This window comes from Euwallacea fornicatus, chromosome 8 (genome assembly GCF_040115645.1).
Source record: "Euwallacea fornicatus isolate EFF26 chromosome 8, ASM4011564v1, whole genome shotgun sequence".
NCBI lineage: Eukaryota > Metazoa > Arthropoda > Insecta > Coleoptera > Curculionidae > Euwallacea > Euwallacea fornicatus.
The window spans coordinates 5,450,551-5,473,075 of record NC_089548.1 but is presented as its reverse complement, the minus strand read 5'-3'; the positions used below and the strand labels follow the sequence as shown (position 1 = coordinate 5,473,075).

Sequence of the window (22,525 nt, the reverse complement as noted above, 5' to 3'; positions counted from 1 at the left end):
AGATATCTCGGTCCCAAATATGTTACCCGACACTACGCCATCTAATATCAGCGGTAGTAGTAACCTTATTCGACAGTGGTTCATTCCTAGATAACTCTGTTAATTTGATTGGCATTATCTAATTAATAACTCTATTTTTATAACACTAAAACTTTTGAATTACTAAATCTTTGATATATGCATAGATGCTTCTAAGTCCTTAGAATTTGTTTTAATGTTAAATTTAAAATAATCCGCACGGAAGATACTGCCTCTGGGAACATACTCGGGCTTGAAAAAACTGTTCTCGGATTTTTTGAGGACATCTCTAGTTTAATTAAAAGCAAACAAATGTCAAAGTCCAATGCCAAATTCAAGAATTTAATTTTAAAGCTTTCCGTGGACAGAAAATATGAGTTTTTTTCAAATTTAAATTATTAAATATCCAAAATAAGACGTTTCGTCATTTGTCCATGTTGGTTCAGGTTTCATCACCCCTTTAATTATTTATCCCACCTTCGTATCTTAATCCGTATACCTCGTCCAGGCATTAACTATATAAAACGATTTTGCAATATCTCGACTATACCGATGTGGATTTTCTAAAACACCTGTTCGAATTAACCCTGAAAATTCTATGTAAGTATCATAAAACCCTGAAATAAATAGGCAAATTAACGCTTCCTAACTGAAACTCACAGTCTCTAGCCTAACTGCCATTCATAATGTCCCTGAGTAAGGATTTTGCATGTCTGCTCAAAAGCCTCCAACTCTTAACAGAAGCTCAAATAAAGCTCCAGAGAGATCACTTGAGTCACGTATGTAGAACCTCCTCAGTTACGCCACTGATTCAGGAATCTTTGAATGAGGTGAAGAAACTACCTCAAAATATGTCACTCAACGTCATAGCTAGTAATCTAAAAGAAGGTGCCGAGAGATTAAATGTTGTTACTCAGGGCCTGAAGGTTTATGCTGATTTAACTTTGGGGAATGGTAAGGGAGTGGTGCTAAGGAAATTTTAATTATTTGTTTTTTTTTTAATGTTGAAATAACTAATATGTATTTCTTATATGGAGCAGGGAGAATTCTAGAGTTGTCTTAGGTAAAATTTTTAAGATATGTACATATATATGTAATAAAGTTATGTATAAAAAATGATCCATTAAATATTTTTAGCTGCTCTGACTAAAAGTGCTAGTACAGAAACTTTATTAGTGCATCATTTGACACAAAAACCTTCTGTATCAAAGTCCAGCAAAGAACCATTTAATTTAACAAAAGCACCAGACTTAAATAGAGTAGAGGTTTCTCCTGCTGTAAATATTGAATATCAGATCAAACTTTCTCATAGCGATCAAGAACTGTTAAAAAAGTTAGATATGGAGCACAAAGCAAAATTGGTTAAAGAGGATGAAAGAGAGCCTAATGAAAAACATCTGGAAAATGAGAAAACTGTTGGGGAAAGTATTAATGAAAGCAAACAAAAAGTGACTTCATTTTCACCTTCACCTAAAACCAAACTGAAGGTTGTATCTTTGCTATATTTTCACTAAAACACTCAAAAAGCAAATTTTAGTTAAGTGAAAATGCAAAGCAAAGAAAAGTGCCTTCAAGCAGATTAGGCAGAATGATGTCTTTTGGTTCATTGGCTGCTGGTCTTGGTGTGGGAGCAGCTGCTGAGTATCTCAAACAAGCATTTAAAATTGGGGAGATTACCTCTGATGGCACAAATGTATTTATGAGTAAAGCCAATTTAGACAGAATTGTGGACACTTTGTGTAAAGTAAGAGGTAGTATGACTTAATTTTAAGAAAATATTTGATATTTGTGTTTGTGTAAATTTTTTATAGGAGCTGCTTTAAAATTGGGACAAATCTTGAGTATTCAAGATGAGTCTATGATTAGCCCAGAGTTAGCCACAGCTTTAGAAAGAGTACGAAAATCTGCTGATTTTATGCCTGATTGGCAAGTTGATCAAGTGAGGAACTAATTAATATTAAAAGTGTTTTTACTAGTCCATAAACATAGTATATTTAGGTAATGTGCAATGAACTAGGGTTTGGATGGAAAGATAAATTTATAGAGTTTGAGCAAAAACCATTTGCAGCTGCTTCAATTGGCCAAGTTCATTATGGGAAATTAATAGATGGAAGGGATGTGGCTGTTAAAATACAGTATCCAGGGGTGGCTAAAGGCATTAATAGTGACATTGACAATTTAGGTGAGAGTTGCAGGTTTTAATTTTAGAATCAGATGTTTTACAATAATATCAACATGGAAGCGCCATTTTGTTATAATGGTCATCTATAACTAGGTCTCAGTTTCTCAGAAATTTCGTTACATCATTGAGTGATGTTCAGTTTAGGTTTTCTGGTCTGATAACTACTCTGCCAAACAGATCAAACCATTGATAACTGGTGGATATTCCCACACAACATATTCTACTGTCTTCTCCTGAAGACACAGCTGGCACTCCAATTTGTCACAAATGCCCATTGAGCGGGGTTTGCTCTGTGTAAATTGCCAAGAATTACTCCCAAAGCATAGAGAACGGTTCACCCTCACTAGGTGGTTTTTGTGATTGAAAGAAGAAAATTATTGTTTCCTGTATAAATTGCTTGATTTATTGTTTCAAGACTTCCCAGTCCGTCCTGCAAAATCGTTGTGACAGTCCCTATTCAGAATCAGGCCGTCTGGGAAACGACAGTTGAAGAAAACTTCAATATCCATATCATTGAATAGGTTAATAAGAATGAAAATTTTTGACGTTACAGTTAAAGTTCATTTCATAAACTTTACTCTGCAGTTAATGAAAAAAATTTGAAATGGTGGATAGATATATGTAAAAAGGGCAAAACTCAGCGTGACGACTCTATAGACACTGATAAAATTAAAGTATACTAACTTAATATCTGTTTTAAAATTGGAAGCAAGTTTGACTAATGTTTGATATATTGTGTAGTCACTTCTCAATCAGAATTTTATGTTTCTTAGGAGGCATAATGAAAATGTGGAATCTATTCCCAAAAGGCATGTTTTTGGAGAATTTAATGGCAGTTGCTAAACGCGAACTGGCTTGGGAAGTCGATTACTTGAGAGAGGCTGAGTGCACCAAAAAATTTAAGTCTATATTGACTGGTTACGAGGGATTTTACGTGCCTTATGTAGTTGGTGAGCTACTGAAATATCTCATTGACGTAATTATTTAACCCACTGAAATTTTTACTAGACAACCTCACTACAAAACAAGTTTTTACTAACGAATTCTTGGATGGAGTTCCAGTAGACCAATGCTTTAATATGGAATTAGAGCATCGCAAGGTCATTGGCGAGAAAATTATGGAATTGTGTCTACTAGAAATATTGCGGTTTAGATATATGCAAACTGACCCAAATTGGGCTAATTTCCTATATAACCCTCAGAAGAGACAGGTTAGTACTGGAGAACTCTAAGAGAAATTTAGTAATTGGTACTATTTAGCTGTTGCTATTGGATTTTGGTGCAAGTCGCGAATACTCCAAGGAGTTCATGGACAAGTATGTACAGGTACTGAAAGGTGCTTGTGATGGGAATCGGGAAGCTGTTTTGAAAATATCAAAACAATTGGGATTTTTAACTGGTTACGAAAGCAAAGTAACTAAAAAATTCGTTGTTTAAGTGAATAAAACCTTTGAGCGCCGTTTTAGATAATGGAAACCGCTCATGTGGATGCTGTAATGATTCTAGGTGAAGTATTCCGCTCAGAAGGCGCATATGACTTTGCTCATCAGGATCTGACAGCCCGTATTCAAGATTTAGCACAAATAATGCTCATGCATCGTCTTTGTCCGCCTCCAGAAGAGGTTTATTCATTACATAGAAAGCTTTCAGGAGTATTTTTGCTTTTAGCCAAGTTGAAGGTGCGTGTAGAGTGCCGTCAAAAGTTTTTAAATCTATATGAAGAATACATGAGATTGAATCCAGAGTAAGAAAAACACGGCCTCCTGTTTAGAATAGTATTACTAGTCTTCCCTTTATCCCACAGTTTTTAGTTTTAAACATTATATAAATGTTACTCAAAAAAAAACATTGGAAGTAATATAAAAATCAGGTCTATTTTAACAAAATGAATATTAAGGAGTTAATATACAATTTAGTATAATAAGGCTAAAATGTGTTTACAATTTAATTGATGTGACTAACAAAAAATAAGAAAATTTAATAAAACCAGTCTTAATTTAACTAAGATTTAAAGTGGTTTCTGCAGTTAATTTTTCCATTAAACCATTATACATTATTTCATTTACAAGCCTTTCGCCATGTATGCGCTGATCATCACTCATATCTCTTAGTTTCAATGCCACATTTTTCCCAATAATGTCAAAGATATCGTCGCACATATCAATCTCAACTGGTTCCACATTCATACCTCCATTATCACATTTCAAAAAAAACTGTAAATAGAAAAACTGTAGAATTAAAAATTGATTAATAAATGTGCCTTACCATGTTCTTTGTGTCTTCATCTGCACTATGTGGTTCTTCCTTGCACACCTTTTTCAAACTCTTGCCTTCTGAATCTCTCAAGAACAGCAATAAATTATAGCACCAAAACTTTACTTTATGTCTGCGATACTTGTAAGCTTTTTTAAATTGTTGCTTTAGCATACTAACTTTAGTTCTGACCTCTTTTACTTCAAATTTTTGACCAAGCTCTGCTATCAAATCAGTTGTAAGCTTTTCAAAAGCTTTCAGACGAATAAGTTTTGTACCTCCAGATGGAGGTTCTAAAGAATGCAATGCTGGATATTTTTTAAGAAGTTCTATCAGAATCACTGTGTTCTGCCTATTCCAGCTTGAATGTCTCTGGGGGTTTCAATTAATTTTAAATGGACAATAATTTGGTGCTACTTACTGAATTATCTACATAAATATGTACTTCTTCTGTAGCTTCTTCTCCTACAAGGAATAATAGTAAATTGTAGTACCAAAGCTTTGGTATGTGTAAATTTTCTCCATTTTCTGATTTGTTTTTTGATTCTTGGACCTGAAAAACCTTAAAACATTTTGTTTCTCATATAAATCTATTTACCTTCCTGTGTTCCCTCCTAAAGGCGTTTCTCATATTTTCAAGTTTAGTTCTGACAAAATCCGTATTGGCTTCAGGATAATACTCTCTAGTTACAGTCAATAATTCATCCATAGCCACACTCCTGGCATCTCGGCTCTTGTATTTTAGATGATTTTTGTCCCACAAAACTGGATTGTTCTTGAAAGTTGCAATTAACTGTTTGAGAAATGATTCCTCAAGTACCTCAGCTTCGACCTCCATTCTTTGCAAAGGAAACTATGCAGTTTACTTAAAAAGTTTATGTCATAATAAGAACCAAAGATTGAAAAAACCAGAAAACATATACAAAAAGTATAAAAAATGGAAAACTACAGAAATAATTTTTTTTTGTATGCTGGAATGGGACGAGCAACTATAAATTATATAAGTAGTTGGGACCAATTTCTTAACATAAGAGCAGTGAGTGTTTTCTCATACGGTTTTGCCTAAAATCCCTTGAAAGATTGAAAATAAAATATTTGCATTTAATTATAAAATTCAAACTTCACTTGAAATCTCTGTCAAGGTCAGGAATAAAGTCGTATATTAAATCAAAAATTAATAATTATATAGAATATGGTTGTCTCTATCAAATTCGCTCAAGACAGAAGAAGACAAATATATATATGGGCTATCAAAGTAAAGTTAAAGTAAAATTGGCACTGACAGCTGCGGACAGTCAGAGCTCAGATATTTAAAAATTAATATTTGTCAAAAATGGTTCATCACTGTTTACGTTTTATGGGGAACAAAGTATTTATAATAACAATAACAATTGATTACTAATTTAATCATAAAACTTGATGAAATTACCAATAAACCACTAAACTTCATTGTTTCCAAATTTCCCTTGAAACAAAGCGTTGTTGTGCATAATGTTACATATAATTTACATATTTTTTATCTGATTAGGGTCATAGTTAGGCCCTTTTTTTTCCTTGGGAGCTTGAAATGCTCCAGATAATAAGAATCAAAATAGCCCAAAGAAAAGGTATGTGACTTATACACCCATAGGGCTCATTAATTTGTCAGTTGCATCCTGTACCTACTCTCATATGTAAAGGTAGCTGCATTGTTCCTGATTTTTAAGAAAAGTGCTACTAAGAATATTGTCAATTACTAGATACATTTTCAAACTTTCTGAAATGATATGTGGCAGAGCAGTTTGTTGCATATTTTACATTGAACAAGTTATTATACACTACAAATTATTATATCAATGTGCAGTTCATGTTTCAGGAGAATTATAATACCTCAATAGGATTTTTGCTTCTTGTTTCTTAAATCATATAGGATTTTATAGAGTATAGGCACGTAACTACAACCTTCAGTGATTGTACTAACTGTTAACTTCATGTTTCTATTTTGAACAAATATATCGGTGTAATGTTATATGTCTAGGTTTTTCATTGTATTTTGAAGTATGTCATTATTGTATTTTAATTTGGGAAAATCTACACAAAATTTTTCCATTTGTGAGCGTTCCTGGTTGGTTAAATAGCGGCAGGTATCCAAAGCAAAGTTAGCATGGATAGTCTGAACTCATCCCTGAAATTGCGTAAACTTTAGTTTTCTTTTTATAAAAGATTGCCTGCTAGTGGTTCTCTCTTTTTTTCCTTTAATACCTTCCAGGCTACATTGGTATGTGCACGTCTGCAGGTATGAGAAGCATGATGTATAAATATTTGGAAACAGTTTTCCCTTATAAAGCTAATAATAATTAGGGACACATGTCATTGGGCTACATATCTGAAAGTATCTGTTGCCTAGTGTAATATCCAAGTATAAGAGGGGCTTTGAAATATAATAATATTCATTTAAACTTATATTTCAGAATGGACACCAAAGTTTACATAATCACCAGTACCATAGCAGTCTTATCTGCATTGTCCATTTACCTATGTCCAACATGTATATCACTGCTGCTTTTCTTGATGCTACTTTTACTTTTCACATTACTGGGAATTTTATCTGCTCTATGGATCAATATAATGCTTTCATCTTCACACAAAACTATTGTTGGAGCTGAAAATCTTCTTAAACAATCCGAATGCTTCCGTAATAAATTAATGGTAAGAACTAAATACTCTTTTCTTGTTGTTAAACGAAATTATTTACATGCAGAGGGATTATGAGTCCCACCAATCATTAAAACCCATAGAAGGGAGTCTTCCTCCAGTATTCGGAAGAACAGTAGATAGTTTATTGCAGCAGTTGTTGGATTTCATTATAAGGGATTATATCACTGCATATCTGAAAGATTATGCATATGAGTTGGATAACCTGAAATTAAACATCAAGTAGGAAATTTTTGGGGTTGATAATCACATTTTCATATGACAGCTTGTTATAGGGAAGATTTATGGGGCGCCATTAAACATTTACACGACAAATTTCAAAGGTTTGATCATGCGAAGTTGATTGCTTGCGATATTGTTAATGTAATTACTGGTCACTTTGAGAAAATTCGAGAGGCAAAAGTGTCTGGGTAAGCCTGCAATTGCAAATAAAAGCATTTCTCAAAGCAGAAATTATATTATTGACTTTTAGTATTGACCAACATGTACCGCCGGAGTTTCAGCTTTCAATGTGCGTTTTTTCATCTGATAAGGAAATTGAGTATTTAAGAAATCTTAGTGAAGTATTAATTATGTTCTTACTGCCAAGAGCATATTCTTTGTCACCTACTAAATACTTTTTAAGGGAAGTTGTGTGTTGTAAAGGTAAATTTATCGGCTAAATCAAGAAAGTAAAACTATTAATTAGTCTATCAGTGTTTAAGCCATTTATCGACCTAATCACAGACTCTGATTTCTTTAACACAAATTTGATAAACTACATTGAAAAGGCCAAACAGCAGCAAATCAATTTGCCTAAAAAGGCTTTAGAGAACATAGAGTTGTACATTGAGAAAACCGAAGATATTCATGTTTTAAAGCAAATCAGATATAACATTGTAACTAAATTAATGCAAGCCACAACCTTGCAAAACTTAAATCGGGCTAAAGGAGTAGATTTGGATAATGAGAAAGGCAACGTTGGGGTACAAAAATCTGAAATAACTGCTGCGAAACGGTTAAAGAAGACTATAAGTCATCTTACAGCAGCAAAGAATCTTTGCGAGAGAAAATTGACTAATTTGGGTTGTGATCAATATGGAGACGACTTTAAGAAGGTATTATTTGCTTTGAGGCTAGTGAAAAGTAGATTTAAAAAATATGCATTATGTTCTTAGGTTTTGTCTCTTCAAACGGTTATGGATCATATAACCGGAAGAAAATATTTGAGTCAGTTTCTGCAGACTCTGGCTAGTCACGATTTGATCAGATTTTGGATTGCAGTAGAGGAATTGCGTACAGCTGCCCGAAATCAATGGCACCAATTAGGGGCTGAAATTTTTTACACTTTTATTAGAAATCCAACTTCTGAGATTAAGGTTGATAAGGCAGTGCGAAAGAGAATGGAAGCGTTCTTATTAGGTATTTGTTTAGAATATACCTCGTGGACAATTTAAGTTAAGTTATTGAATCACAGGCGATAAAGGTCCAGAAGTCTTTTATGAGGTGCAACAGCAAGTTGTTCAAACTATCGAAGACAAGTATTATCAGCCATTTTTGATAAGCGATTACTATAAAGAAATGATAATAGCAGTGGAATCCGAAAGCGATTTGTTAGAAAGCGATTCGCTGGCAGTGGGAGATGAAAAGCAGTCTTCCGTGGATTCCGCAGGGAGTATTGAGAGTGGTTTGAATGTGGGAGATCATTCAAATTATGCTAGACGAAAGCTTGATCAGTTGGAAGAAAAATTGAGTAACAAAATGCAGGTAAAAAATTAATTTATTGACTATTTCTTATGAACAGGGTCATTCTAGAATTGGCATGTCTTCTTTAAAGGTACTTTATTTCATTAGCACCAGCTTGATTTTTTGATGTTAGTAGAAGAATCTTAGATTTTTTAGAATCGTTGGTCAATCAAAATCGGAATAAAGTTTTAAAGTTTTAATATTCGTGCATAAATAAAACATTAAATAGGTAACATGTCACTGATATTTTTGGAGTTGTTTGTACTTAGGCTTTGGGAGCACTTAAGTCTTCAATGAGACCCGAGTCAAAGGTGCTGAGCAAACTGGAAAAGGAAGTTGAATGGTTACAAGGCGAGAAACGACAGCTTGAAGCGCATTTAACTAGAACTGAAACTTGGGCCGAGAATTTGGGCAGGTGGATTGCAGTTGTCCAAAGTGCCGAGGCAAGCGAAAAATCCAACCTAGAATCATGAAATATTATTTCTCGGATTTGTTTAGATCTCAGAAGAAAAAGAACCTCCGCAGTTTGTATTAGTGGTTCAAATGTCCGAGGACGATGCATTGGACGGCGAAACGGGAATTTCTTCTGGATGGGTGGTGTGTCGCAGTTTGACCCAATTTCAGGAACTGCACAAAAAACTACGACCTTTATGTGCTGATGTCAGAAATTTGGATTTACCATCAAATACGTTTAAATTTCTCTTTGGAAAGTCTGACAGAGCTTCACTAGATAAGGCTAAAATGCAGATTCAAAAGTACCTTGATGTGAGTTTTGTTTAAAGAAGAAAATACTTAGTAATTATCTCTGCGAGTGATGAACAAACATTTCCTGTTTGCAGTCTGTATTGAAAAACGAAGTCCTAAATCAAAGCGAGGCGGTGTATTCATTCTTAAGTCCCAGTTCGGAACATCTAAAACACTCATCTCCCAGCCCTAAAAAATCAAGATTTTCATTCGCCACTATTTTCAAAAGGTTTGTGATCTAAATTTTATGATCAAATTGGTCAATTGTATAATATGCAGTGGAAGCGAACAAGGAACTGCGCTTTCAATTCTAAGAGACACATCTGAAGAGGACCTCTCCCAGTGTCTAGATACAGTAGCAGTAGACGCTATCGACTTCGTAAAAGCCAATGGACAGCCTATTAAAATTTCTGAAGATGGAAAGGATTCAATCGCAGAACCTCTTTACGCCCTTTTAAGCGAATTATTTGATATGCGGGGAGTTTTTAAATATGTCAGGAAAACTTTAATAGGGTTTGTGCAAGTCACTTACGGTACTTTATTCTTCATTATAAATCATATTAATCTAACATTTCAAATATTCTTAGGCCGTAACATAAACAGACAAATATATGAAACAATTTCCTGGTGGTTCTCTGAAGAAATGTTGCATTACTACATTGCCCAAATTTTGAAGACATTTTGGCCTGGTGGGACTTTGGCACCAGCAGGACCAGTAAGTGATGCAATATCCAGGTGCAGCAAAAAAGTTTTTTTTTGTTACAGATTCGTTCCCAAAGTGAAAAGTTGAAAACCGCCAGAAAGGCTCAACAAATGTTGATTAATAATGTGCCGGAAATGTTGATCACTTTGGTGGGGAGTACTGCAGCCAAAAACGGGGCGAAGAAAGTCTTTGATGTGTTGCAGGAGAAAAATATGAATAAGCAGTTATTTTATGTAGGCACAAATTGAAGTTTGAATTTAGCGTAAAAATGTGAACTAATTTTGGTTATAGGAAATCCTTGAGGTTACCTTAGAAGCAGCCTTTCCGGAGCTGCAATAGTGCAGCCTACTGTAAGATTCTTCATCGTTGTAAGTATTAATGTTTGGTATTGATTTTATTTAACTTAGAAAATTACAGAATTCAGCTTTAAAATATTTGACTTAATAAATGTTTTTGTTATCTTGATGGGAATATAAGAATGTTTTACCATATAGTATATGAAAGTGAGTTTCGTAAGTAGTCGTAATAACCCAGTCATCGTGGAAAGCATTACCTTTGCCTTGACGTTCTCATTAACGTAAATTTTTTTATGGAACATCAGCTTTTGAAGTGCAACGGATGGCTTTCTTGGATATTTGAAATTTATCGTTATTAAATATTAGTTTGGTGGTAAAATGAAAATATACGAATTAAAAAAAATCAAACATATACGACATTTCAAATTCTCTTAGGAAATGTTTAAAGTTCATAAAAATTTCTAATGTCTTATGGAATATCCTTTCTTAGATACTCAAGAATCAAACAAATTCCACAGGTAATTTGAAAATTTTTCTGAAAAGAGTACCAACAGTTCCAAACTTTCACGATTGGAAATATCTATTTCTTTTCCGGACTGGGGTAAGTTGAAAATCTTTGCAAAAAATATACAACAGAATTTTCTCATATTTTTATTTTGTAAACAGCAGGAAAAATTACAAAAATAACCAACTAGGTTTGCAATACTAAACTCGCTTTTAACATAATAAATTAATAAAAAATAACGTTAACTTTGGCTACAATTTAAAATTAACATGTTCAGCTCGGTGACAAGCAAGAGGAATATATTATAATTGTTTTCAATATAAATTACACGTTAAATATATTTTTTCGACCCTAAAACAATAAAGAAAACAAAAAAAAACAATAAAAAGATACGTGAATAATAAGACTTAAAAATTAATTAAATTAGTAATGTTGTAGTATTTGTCAATTTGTTCTTTTTGTGATTTGGATTGGACCTTTTTGGAATAAACGAAAAATCTTTTTTGGCCAGAGTGGCGAATGAGTAAATTATACCATTGAAAATTTCAACACAAACAATACTAAAAGTAACCAATAAACAGTGCGTTTTTCAATAATAATTATTACATACAAATAAATTCTCAGTAAATGCATAAAGATCGGAAATGGTATGTTAAAATTCCGCAAAAGTGCTCCAAAACTGCTCAATACTTTTAACGGCGTTGAAAAATGTAATACTGCTTATCATAGGCGATTTTTTCACGGAACTTTAAGCTCTAGACTTGATCTTAATGTTTAAATAGTAAAATACATAAAAATATGCCATTCATGGTATTGGAATATTTCCTCTGGTTCAAGTGAAACTTCAAGAAGCGTTCTTCATAAATTAAAAAAAATTGAAAATCAATAATGTTGCTAAAACTGTATGAGATTCAAAATTTAGAATTAAATTAAGAGAAGTTTCCACAGAAGAAGAGAAAAGATTCTAACGACTGTTTTAATTTATTTTTTTTTTATAGTTTTGATTATGTCCTATTGTATAAAATTCACAAATGCGACTTAAACAATGTACGTTTTCTGATGCCAAATTGACTTTACCTTTAACCGTAGGGTTTGTATTAAAAAGGTATTTTTAAGACGACACTTAAACACGATCTACAATCTATAAAAGCACACACCATTTATACCAGCGTATCTAATCACTATCATAAATATCTTTGTTTTTTTTAAATAATCAAATATATTATCATCTCTAACATTTCTATACATAATATAATATGTTAAATATATTTTCTATACACAATAAGGTCCCTAGTCATTTTAATGGTTTAACAAATTTGTGTGTGATTGCTTGCGAAGCAGCTAAAACGGCGAACGTGTAAATTCTGCTTTTTTTCTTGCTTGGTCGATTAAAAATTTGAAGAATTACAATTATCGACGTTTCGGCTGTTTCTGCAATTTTCTTTAAAATGTTTCAAAAAAAAAACCACGTCGATTGGTGGTAGTGGTGTTTGTTGTGATGCAACAGATCAATAAAAACAATGGAAATAACATACTTTTTTCACTGGCTTAAGTGGGATTCTTAACAATCCGCTTCTGCCTGAAATCGTACACTTTCCGGCAGAAAAATACCATATCGGGGAAGATATTACCCGATGGTGGCTGTTTGTGCATTCTAGGATAGGGATCTGGCAAAGGCACCAATCTTGGTCGTTCCTCTACTCCTTCCTCTACCCGTTTGAAATTTTTCTTATATCTGGAAATAAGAATCGATTTGGCTGTATTGGGGTCTTATTGGTGGCAGAATGTGAATCAGCAATTGTATGATCTTTTTATGAATTATACCATAATGATAAACGTTTGTATTAGAAAAAAGTTCAAATAAACGATGATCCTTGACAGCATCGTTACGAAGGTATAGGGTGTTAAAATTTCATTTAAAAAATACTAATTTTAATTAAGATAAAAATATAAACTTATACCGATATATCTTTAGAACTTTACAACGCTTTTGAATAAAAAAGTAGAAAGCGTTTCAATGGACGTCTTGGACGAATTGTTACTTCAAAAACTGCAGAAATTGTTTAAAAAATTACTTACCTGCAGTACTCATTAAACGTCAACACGTAGCATTTATCGTCGATGCACGCGACCGAATTTGAGTCTTTATGCCTTGATGCGAACACTTCGTCCGGTTGATCCGTCAGGACTCGTCCCTGCTCAGTATGTTCGGGCCGGTAGTACCATAATAATGACATCATCATTTCACCTGTAACGCCACGGTGAGGATTAATTGAAAAAGAAATGTGGGAAAGAAAACCGACCGTCGTCGGAGTTTTCCCAAAGGGCCGCGATTTTTGCTACGTAAGGTAGGTCGTTTTTCCTGGGGCCCGCCTTAAGGAGAACGCAGTCTCCCGGCCGTATCAGATCTCCTTCCTTGTGTCTCATTGATGGATAACATTTTCTCACTAGTGTTGTTTCGTCACTCTGTAAAACAAGCGACAATTGAATAGACTACGGAGAATTCGAATGGTTTGCAGTCCATTGGGGAGGAATTAAGAGCGATCTAATTACGCAGTCGTTACTGGTGAGTATTTTTATATACAGAAGATCCGAACGAGACCTAATTCAGAATGGTGGTCAGGTTCGTAAGAAATTTGAAAGTAATAAAGGACGACCAGTAAGGTACAATGAACACGCCTTACGTTGAGTGGGTCCACGACGATAGACACGTAGCAGTGGTGAACAAATCTTTTTTTTTAATACTGCAAGAAAGTTTTTTTAATAATTGCTCATAATTATGAGTTGGAGAAGGAAACGCTCATGATGAAAAAAGTGTGCATAAGAATTTAAATAATATTCAATTATTACTTAGTTAAAGGAAATTGTCACTCACGTTGATGAAGACTTTTCCTTCATATGGCTCGCCCTCCCACATCCATCCATTGGACCATTTGGGCAAGGCGCTCGCCTTTCTTGATATCTTTACATCAATTTCAATTTCCGCTTTGCATTTGGAGGTAGACTTCCGCCTTTTAATACGTTTCTCAGCTTTAGGAGTCTTTACTCCACTTTTCTTGTTTTCACAATCCACTTTGGCTTGTTTTCTGCTTTTAATCACCGCATCTATAGTCTTGTCGACGGCATTTTTGGCGATGAGGTTGTCTAAAATTTTATCTGCCGTTTGCCTGGACCTTTGCCCCTTTTCAGCTTTAGTTTTCTTCAGAGATATTTTGCCGCTCTTCATCCTCCTGTTATTGGTCTGTTCCTTTGTTGCGCTCAACTTGTTCTTTCCGTTTAATTTGATTTTAGGTAACTGCGTGCGAGAAGTTTTACTGACTAGTTTCTTTTTGCCGTTGTTGATTTTGAAGCAAGCGGTGTGTTTCCTGATAAAGTCTTTGTACGAGCTGACTTTCTTTTTCTTCGCAGGAGGTGACAATTCAGGCATACACTCCCTAGATTGGGACTGCTTCCTCTTCATATTTTTCACCTTGACGTTTTCCGCTACAGTCGCAACGCATGGGGGAAGAGGCTCTTCAACAATCACCTCTTTTTCTACAATTTTTTCGACTTCTTCAGGTTCAGTTTTGCCACACTCCTCTATAGGATTAGCTGCCCCATTAACTTCCTCGTTGCTCACAAGGGGATCTTCTATACTCTCCTTAACCTCTTCACAATCTTTTTGCAGCCCTTCTTTCTCGTTCGGACTTTCAATCTCCCGTTTCACATAATTCTGTCCAGGGTTGCACATAAGCAACATGGTATTGTGCATGATATTATTTCGTACATTCGCTTTTCCCACTCGGGCCTTCCTCTTCTCCACTTTGCAGTGTTCAAAAACTTCCACAGGGTTAGATTCCTGTTTAGGGGTGGGTTGTTGCTGGTAACTGGCACCTGCTGGAGAAGGGGGTGGAGGCATATCCCCTGAGGGCATACCCGCAGAGCCACGTGCTGGACTAGGAGGTCCAGTGGCACTGACCGGTTCTAGGGGCAAAGCCAAAGCTACCGGGGGCAAAGGTTTCGAATCTTTGGAGATGTTAGACCTCTTACTTTCACCAGTAAGAGGCCCAGTATGTCCGTTTTTTGGACACGTATTCAGTGGACAAGGACAATGTTGATATGTTGCGTCTAGGATTATAATATACAACATTAATTCTGGTTTTATGACCAACAATAAAGGATTTACTTATGTATTGAATGGCTCTGGTAGGGGAATGTGAGTAGCACGTTGGTGGAAGACTATATGCTGATGGATAGTAGTGAGGGGAGGCTTGGTAAGCATCCACTAATGTAGGTGGCGCTGGAGGCGGGGGGTATGGCTCCATTATTGCAGGTGGGGGTGGTGGAATGTTGGTACCTGCGGGGTACGAGCCCGCTGCTGTGACCGGTGCAGCAGTTACCATCTATAATAAATAAAAATGATTAAGCATTTTGTCCCAATAATCATGTGGCACTTTTTGAGGTAAATTCCTAGTATTACACATGTAAATAATTTGAGTGAAAACGATTGCAGATAAGACCACATATTTTATGAAAGTTCCTGTGCTTTCAGAAATATTGGACGATACAATCAACTGTCCAGCAGTTTCATTATACTCTCGCTTGCGGTTTGTAATAAATAATAATCATAATCGATTTTGATTTTTGGCGTTGCCGTAAGTGAGAAATTATTGAATTCGCGCACATAGAGTATGATACAAAAAAATCATTGTTAGCATTCAACGGAGAATATGGCGGTAACTTAAAAAGTAGTCTATTCCTTTTAAACCAAGAGATTTGACGCATTTATCTTTATTTTGAGCCGTCTCGTATAATTCAAAGTACTCTCAAAAAACCAGGTTGTAGATAATTCACGCACATTAAAAAAAAATAAGCAATTTAGCACTACTACGGATCCCACATTAACGAGTCTAAAGATTGCAACTATTTTCTAATTTCACCAATTTTCTCCATTTACAGTTTCGAAAAAAAGTGAATTGGCCACGTTTGGGACGTCCTGTACGGCCTCTTGAATTATTAGAAGACTGATTCCTAGATTGATATTCCGCAGCATCGTTCGTAACAGAGAAATCAGAGCGAGGGATATGCCTGACAAAACTTTCTGGATCTTATTTCTCTATGCGAAATATTTGTTGAATACGGTTCTACCTACCTGTTGAGTAGCCTGGGATGGTGGAACGCTTGATGAAGGATACAACTCGTTTCCCCCGTAATACGGATACCGGTGAAACGGCCCAGTGGGAGATGGAGAATATTTGGTATGGCGTAGGTATCCTGCAGGTGGGCCCGTTGGATAACACATTTCGTGATGAGGGTAGGGCGGCGTTTGCGGAGGAGGGGGAGTTTGATAGTGGTACTGGGTAGGACAGGCGTACGAGGGATACTGCGAAAATTGGGGGTATCTGTAGGGAGTACTAGTGGGGTGGCTTGGGGGCGGAGGCGGGTCCTTTCTGCCGGCCGTCACTGAGGTTATAATTACCTAAACAAAATGCATTATAAAATAAATACCGCCACTCGAGTAATGTGTTTTAATTGATCACGAAACTATCATGTTCGTGTTTTAAACAAGTCTCCTTGTTTTTCCCATTACATGATATGTAATGTTCGAATCAGTTAACCGAGTTACTAACTAAACTAATATCAGGGCCAATTTAACTTTTCCATCCTTCCTTCCTCCCCCAGAGGGAATTTTTAATTTAACCCAATCATACGACCAGATACTTCTATACGACCCTTTTCTGCAGATACAAAGTCATGTGAAATTGTTCGGTGCAGCGGCCATGTTGTCATACTTTCATATTCGGCTGTACATATCTGAAATTATACACTCAAATTATACATGGCGGTCCCCATCCCACTTAATGGGATAAACTTCATCTGCATAGTTTTCTGCATAAATATTACAATTTAGCCAAGTTTGCCTTATGTACGATGTTTTCAAACTCCAGGGGACAGCTCCGGTATTTTGTGAGATATTTCCTTTAAAATTCGACGAAAGGAAAGTCGTCGAGGTTTTTTCCATCGGACGGGCCTCATGATTATTAGAATCTATAGAATGGCACTTTCCACAGGGTCCGTTACCTTTTAACATTCACAACTTTTTTGTGGTGCGTCATTGACCACGTCTTTCAGAAAACTTAAATTCGTCATTCCATTCACAAACTTTTTCGTCCTCCGCATTTTACTACACCCGTCACCGTTTGAGAGTTATTCGTTAAAAAAAAATAAAAAAAAAAGTAGGATTAAACGACCAATTTTCATACGGTATAATTTAAAACGTGCGTTATATGGAATAGATAAATTGCGTGCGATATTTGATATTTTTTAAACGACTAAAAATCGGCGGATTCTGTTTCACGTCGGGCATAATTTGACTTCATTCATACACACCTCGTTATCTGAGGAGTCTCCATTGGTAGAGCTGGGAGCAGCAGGTGGACCCTGAGCTTGATGTGTAGAGGAGCTGAGTGACGTAGGTGAAGCATCCGACAGAGGTACGCTTTTGGGCAGAGGTGGTTGTTGTAGAGGAGGCTGTCCGTGACTGTGAGACACTGAAATGAGGGGTCCCGCTGGTTGATAGTAACCTGAAATAGAAATATTTATTGATAAAAACTGACCATACGTAGGACGTTATGTAGCTAGTTTTCTTTTTAACTCGATTTTAAAACGTTTCGGTCGTCGACATTCGGTATCGGACAAAGAGGTTGGAACTTTTTTTTCAAAACTGAAATGCGTTCTTAAAATCTAACAGGTGAACTCTGGGTCGTTATATTATAATCAGTGTACCATTGTTAAAATATTCCGAAAATAATTGACTTTGAAATATGAAAACTGATAACTGTACGAACAAATCTAATTTGAGCCCGAACAAAATGGTTGGAATTTTTTTTTATTGAAGAAATTGCAGACAATGAAAATAGCACAAACGTTTTTTTTGAATTAACATTTAGTGTGGTGCCCATTGTCCCTGATCACATCGCGACATTGTTTCGGCACAGATGGAATTAATTTCACAATTATTGTTGGATCTATGGCGCACCACGCATTATCCAATTTTCGAAAAAGTTCTTGTTGATTTTTAATTGGGTTCGACCTTATTTTCCCATCCACTATGTCCCATAAGTTCTTAATGGGATTGCGGTCAGGACTCTGTGACGGCCATTTTAAAACATCAACTTTTTCTTCCAACAAATGTTTTTGCGCTAATTTCGACGTGAGTTGTGGGCCATTATCGTGTTTAAACTTGTGCTTTACAGGCACGGCATCGAATAAGTAGAGAACTAGCTTGTTTTTGTTTTTTTTTAATGTGTAAACACTTAAACCTGTCCACTTTGCCTGCTATGCGACGCAATGGGCCCATGCCACACCGCGAAAAGCAGCCCCATGCCATGACTAGCACCCACCATGTTTTTCTGTATTTTTTGAAACGACATTTTCTTGGTGATCGTTCTTGTTTTCGTCTTCAAAGTTTGTTGATAAGGTAAAGGTATGTTTCTGAATTCGCCATGAAATATTTGGCTTAGCAATGTTGTTTTTAAAATAGTCGACGTTAAAAACAATTTTTTTTGTGGAACAAAAATATGGAATACTGTGTAGTGTTGTTGTTCATGTGGGCATTATCCGTTATTCGGTCCGATTGTATGGTGCATTTTGTACGAAATACGCCAGAGAAAAAGTATTTTTCGAAATTGAATAGTCCAAATACCACGTGGTGGCTACAATCAGAAAGATATTGCAAAGACCTTAAAAATCAGCCAAGGGAATGTCACCGAAATTTTAAGAAAATTTTGCACTTATATGGAGGTGTAAAAGATGGTCTAAAACCTGAAAGTCCTGGAAAAACGCCCGCCACTTCCGATCGACGGATAAAAAAAAAAATTATCTGTAGATCCCGACAAGTCCTCCAGGCTTATAACGCAAGAAATCGCTAACAATGGTGACATCGATGTAAGCGATCGCACTGTACGTGTCGTCGCCGGTGCGAAATGGTATTAATAGGAAGGGTTGCAGTGAAGAAGCCCTTAATTTCAAAGAACAGGAGAGCCAGAACTAAAATTGCTCAGGGACATTTGTTTTGGTCACCTTCAAAGCGGCGCACTGTTCTTTTCAGTGATGAAACTAAATTTGATATTTTTAATTTTGACGGGAAAAGTCAAGTTAATCGACCTGTGGGGACTAGGTTTGATCCCGACCATCAAAAACCAACAGTGAAACATCGGTGGTGGCAGCATAATGGTATGGGGATATTTTTCTCGGCCCGGCATCGGACCATGGGTCAAAGTTGAGGGAATTATGGAGCTGTTTCAACATGTGGTCATCCTTGAGAACCATGTGCTGCCATTTGCCGATGAAGACATGCCTTTACTTTGGCGTTCCCAGCAGGATAACGACCCTAAACATTCATCCCGATTAATAAAAAATTGGCTGAATGATAAGATCCCCGTATTAGAGTGGCAGTCGCAATCGTCGGATTTCAATCCGATTGAGCATCTCTGGGAACACTTAAAACGAAAAATTCGAGACAGGAATGTGTCCAATCAAGATGAGTTGTGGAAAGTCCTGCACGAAGAATAAGTGAAGATTCCCATTTCCATTTGTGAAAATTTAATCGATTCCATGCACCGTCGATGTCAGGCTGTTATCGGCTCGAAAGGAGGCGTCACAAAATATTAGTTTATTTAAAGTTTTGTATTGATTGTAATGGATTTTACGAAGTACTCCATTCTTTTGTCCAGCATAATTTGTTGTTTTTATTATTTTTTTTATATTTGCAGAAATGAACTTATTTGTCTTCGTTTATACTATTGTTAAATATATGCTTGGGTTTTTGTATAATATGTTTATTTTTTATTAATCAACAATTTTCATATAAAACAACGATGAATTTCAAATATTTTATACTTTTGTCCACAGCTGTAACTAGTGCCATCGCTTCCAAAAAACTTAAACTTCGACTCATCACTAAGGACGACTCGCTTCTAATAGGTTTCGGTCCGACGAACGTGAGTTTGAGCAAAGTGTAATCTTGCTTTCACATTCTCCTTACTCATGGGGGGCTTTTTGGCAGGTTTAAAACGGTGAAGACCCGCTTCTGCCCAACGTAGTCGCACTGTGCGGTACGTGACTCCAGAGGGACCAGTTTCATTCGTGATAGCCAAAATGTCTGACGCAGACGCAAACGGATTATTTCGTGATAATCGTATCACTTTGTTATCTAACTGACTTGCGATTTTTCGCGGTCGACCTGGACTTCTCACCAAGATAAATCTTTTATCAGGGCACTGATTTAAAAAAAATAATCATAACCAACTCCGGTGCCGACAAAGAAAAGCGGCTAAAGTTTCCTCGCACGAAACAATCTTATCTAAAACTAAAAAAAAAGATAAATAAAATAAAGTCATTGTAAACATATTATAAACATTATTCCAAGAAGCGATTTGATCAGGAAAAATATTAAACGTACTAAATATTAATTTATAAAAACGTTTTTAATATTTTCATTGTCTGCAATTTTTCCAATAAAAAAAGCTTCATCCGTTTTGTCCAGGGCTTTGTCCTCAAAATAAGATTTGTTCATACAATTATCGGTTCCACATTTCAAAGCCAATTACATTCGGAATACTTTACCAATGGTATACCAATTATAACGTTATAACCCGGAGTTCATCTGTTAGATATTAACAAAATGTTTCAATTTTGAAAAAGTTCTCACCTTTTTTATCAATTCTGTAGCTACTTAATGAGATCAGGTGATAACGACATCACGAGTCTTTATCACATCACACGGAGGAGAAGAATTTAGTTTTTACAACGACAACATCAGTAGGGACTTCTCGCCGGTGGTTAGAGCAACACAGGCCACGGATCCGGAAGAAAACGTCTGCTATGCTGCAGCCAGAATTGTAGAAGTACCAGAGGATGCGGAGCCAAAGTGACTGTGAAGAAGACAGAGGCAGTCGTCCTCTAGGGTGGAAGGGAAACTACTGAATACGCGAGTGACAATGGAGGATACAGAGATGGAGAGCCAGGAAGATGCCTCGAATAGTGTCTGGACAGACATTTAAAAATAACCTCGTATGCGTCGAGAATCTCTACGAGGGCTCGCTCCGTGACAAACCATCTTACTAGGGTAAGTCCTCGATGAGGAGGACCCGGGTCCGGCAAGAGGAGACTGTTGTGCAGCGTCGCTACACTCGTCGTGCTCGAGGAGGCTCGGATATTGGAGGAAGCGACAATACTAGCTCTAATGGCAACGAGCGCTCGTTGAACGGCACCTTTAACCGCACCGGAGCATAGGAACGTTCCGACCTGCAGCACGGATACGACAGTAAACGGAAGCAGGGAGCCGTAGGAACACTAATAGACGAATGGGCGGAGATATGGACGAAGTACCAGAGGGCCGGACCGAAATTTCCACTCGGGATTTGCGAGCATGGATAGAGCGCAAGTGCGAAGAGGTCGACTATTACCCAAGTCAGACGCCACGGGGGGGAGTTTTATGTTCGACCTTGAAGGGGATCGATAAGTTGGGACTTGTCGAGTGCTGGTTAAAAAACTCAGGAATATTTGCGTGGAGGTATTTAACAAGGAAATCCGCGCGAACTGAAATTTGATAAACACTGGGATGGTGTTGGAGGATAATGAGGAAAGAAGTATAGGTCTGTATCATTCCCCCACTGAAGCAATGCCTGATGGCGCTCTCAAAATGGAAACGGGGCGGAGAGTGGAAAGGGTGTTTATTGGGTTTCTCTTGGGTTCCCTCAGGGTGAATCACTACACTCGAGGACCGAGCTATAGCAGCAACATCAAAGGCCCTCGGTTAGTGCTTAATGCATTCACCTCAACCGCCACAAAACCAATACGGACTACGCGGTACTTTGCATGGAATTTAATTAAAGGCTTCAAGAGTTTTGTTTCGTTTAGAACGTTAAAAAATTATCGATCTAAGGTCGTCGTTATTTACTTGTATTTGCGCTGACGTTGGGTTTTGTCCAATTTCACGAAATGGCTTCAAGACGTCTCCTTCCATTAAAGTACATACATGTAAATCGATGAACCTAAGATATTGGCAGGATATCTTTGTTCCAAGTTACGCGAATTTGAATTATTAACGAATTCAAGAGTTGCCGTTTCACTCAAACGGTCCAGCGTTCACTCAGCAACCTGAACGCACCATCGAAATTTCAGCCATTGTCCTGGATTACTGAACCAATCCTTCTACACCCGAATTGACCTGAGACAACATTCTTTGCAGCTCACAGAATTTTAATCAGGCTAACTTGAACTGACCTTAGGAGAACAAATTCATGATTGCAATGAAATGTACCTGCAATACCTCGGACAGGCTTTAAGGAAACATTCATAGAATTTCATCGGACTAACCTGAACTAATCTTAGCAGAATATTTTTAGAATTTAAATAGGACG

General features: G+C 36.5%; 4 protein-coding genes across 4 annotated transcripts in view; 2 read left to right on the top strand and 2 right to left on the bottom strand.

The window, feature by feature from the left end:
- The first annotated feature begins 302 nt into the window (after positions 1-302).
- Positions 303-4,207, top strand: Coq8 (ubiquinone biosynthesis protein COQ8, mitochondrial). The gene is made up of 10 exons (XM_066285283.1): positions 303-618; positions 681-972; positions 1,156-1,505; positions 1,556-1,769; positions 1,830-1,957; positions 2,017-2,200; positions 2,974-3,150; positions 3,209-3,411; positions 3,461-3,613; positions 3,667-4,207. Exons 2-10 carry the CDS (start codon positions 705-707, stop codon positions 3,946-3,948), a joined length of 1,959 nt encoding a protein of 652 aa, XP_066141380.1. The 5' UTR covers positions 303-618; positions 681-704; the 3' UTR covers positions 3,949-4,207.
- LOC136340870 (uncharacterized) lies at positions 4,056-5,575 on the bottom strand. Its single transcript, XM_066285290.1, has 4 exons — positions 5,052-5,575; positions 4,875-5,006; positions 4,466-4,825; positions 4,056-4,413 (listed from the first exon to the last, which is right to left on the bottom strand). The coding sequence occupies exons 1-4, from the start codon at positions 5,289-5,291 to the stop codon at positions 4,198-4,200; spliced, it is 948 nt and encodes a 315-aa protein (XP_066141387.1). The 5' UTR covers positions 5,292-5,575; the 3' UTR covers positions 4,056-4,197.
- Positions 5,576-6,784: 1,209 nt separating this feature from the next.
- Positions 6,785-10,810, top strand: LOC136340864 (sorting nexin-25-like). Its single transcript, XM_066285279.1, has 15 exons — positions 6,785-6,840; positions 6,904-7,141; positions 7,194-7,369; positions 7,423-7,557; positions 7,620-7,792; positions 7,844-8,244; positions 8,305-8,548; positions 8,604-8,893; positions 9,142-9,315; positions 9,371-9,637; positions 9,712-9,845; positions 9,896-10,149; positions 10,204-10,331; positions 10,382-10,552; positions 10,611-10,810. Exons 1-15 carry the CDS (start codon positions 6,800-6,802, stop codon positions 10,656-10,658), a joined length of 2,874 nt encoding a protein of 957 aa, XP_066141376.1. The 5' UTR covers positions 6,785-6,799; the 3' UTR covers positions 10,659-10,810.
- Positions 10,811-11,253: 443 nt separating this feature from the next.
- Hers (Histone gene-specific Epigenetic Repressor in late S phase) overlaps positions 11,254-22,525 on the bottom strand; it is a 52,298-nt gene continuing 41,026 nt past the window's right edge. Inside the window, exons 5-11 of the mRNA XM_066285261.1 lie at positions 17,490-17,683; positions 16,252-16,578; positions 15,286-15,502; positions 13,996-15,227; positions 13,424-13,586; positions 13,200-13,368; positions 11,254-12,855 (exon numbers count right to left, since the gene is read on the bottom strand). Of these exons, the coding sequence (XP_066141358.1) occupies positions 12,669-12,855; positions 13,200-13,368; positions 13,424-13,586; positions 13,996-15,227; positions 15,286-15,502; positions 16,252-16,578; positions 17,490-17,683 (2,489 nt within the window). The 3' untranslated portion in view covers positions 11,254-12,668. The remainder of the gene's footprint in view (positions 12,856-13,199; positions 13,369-13,423; positions 13,587-13,995; positions 15,228-15,285; positions 15,503-16,251; positions 16,579-17,489; positions 17,684-22,525) is intronic.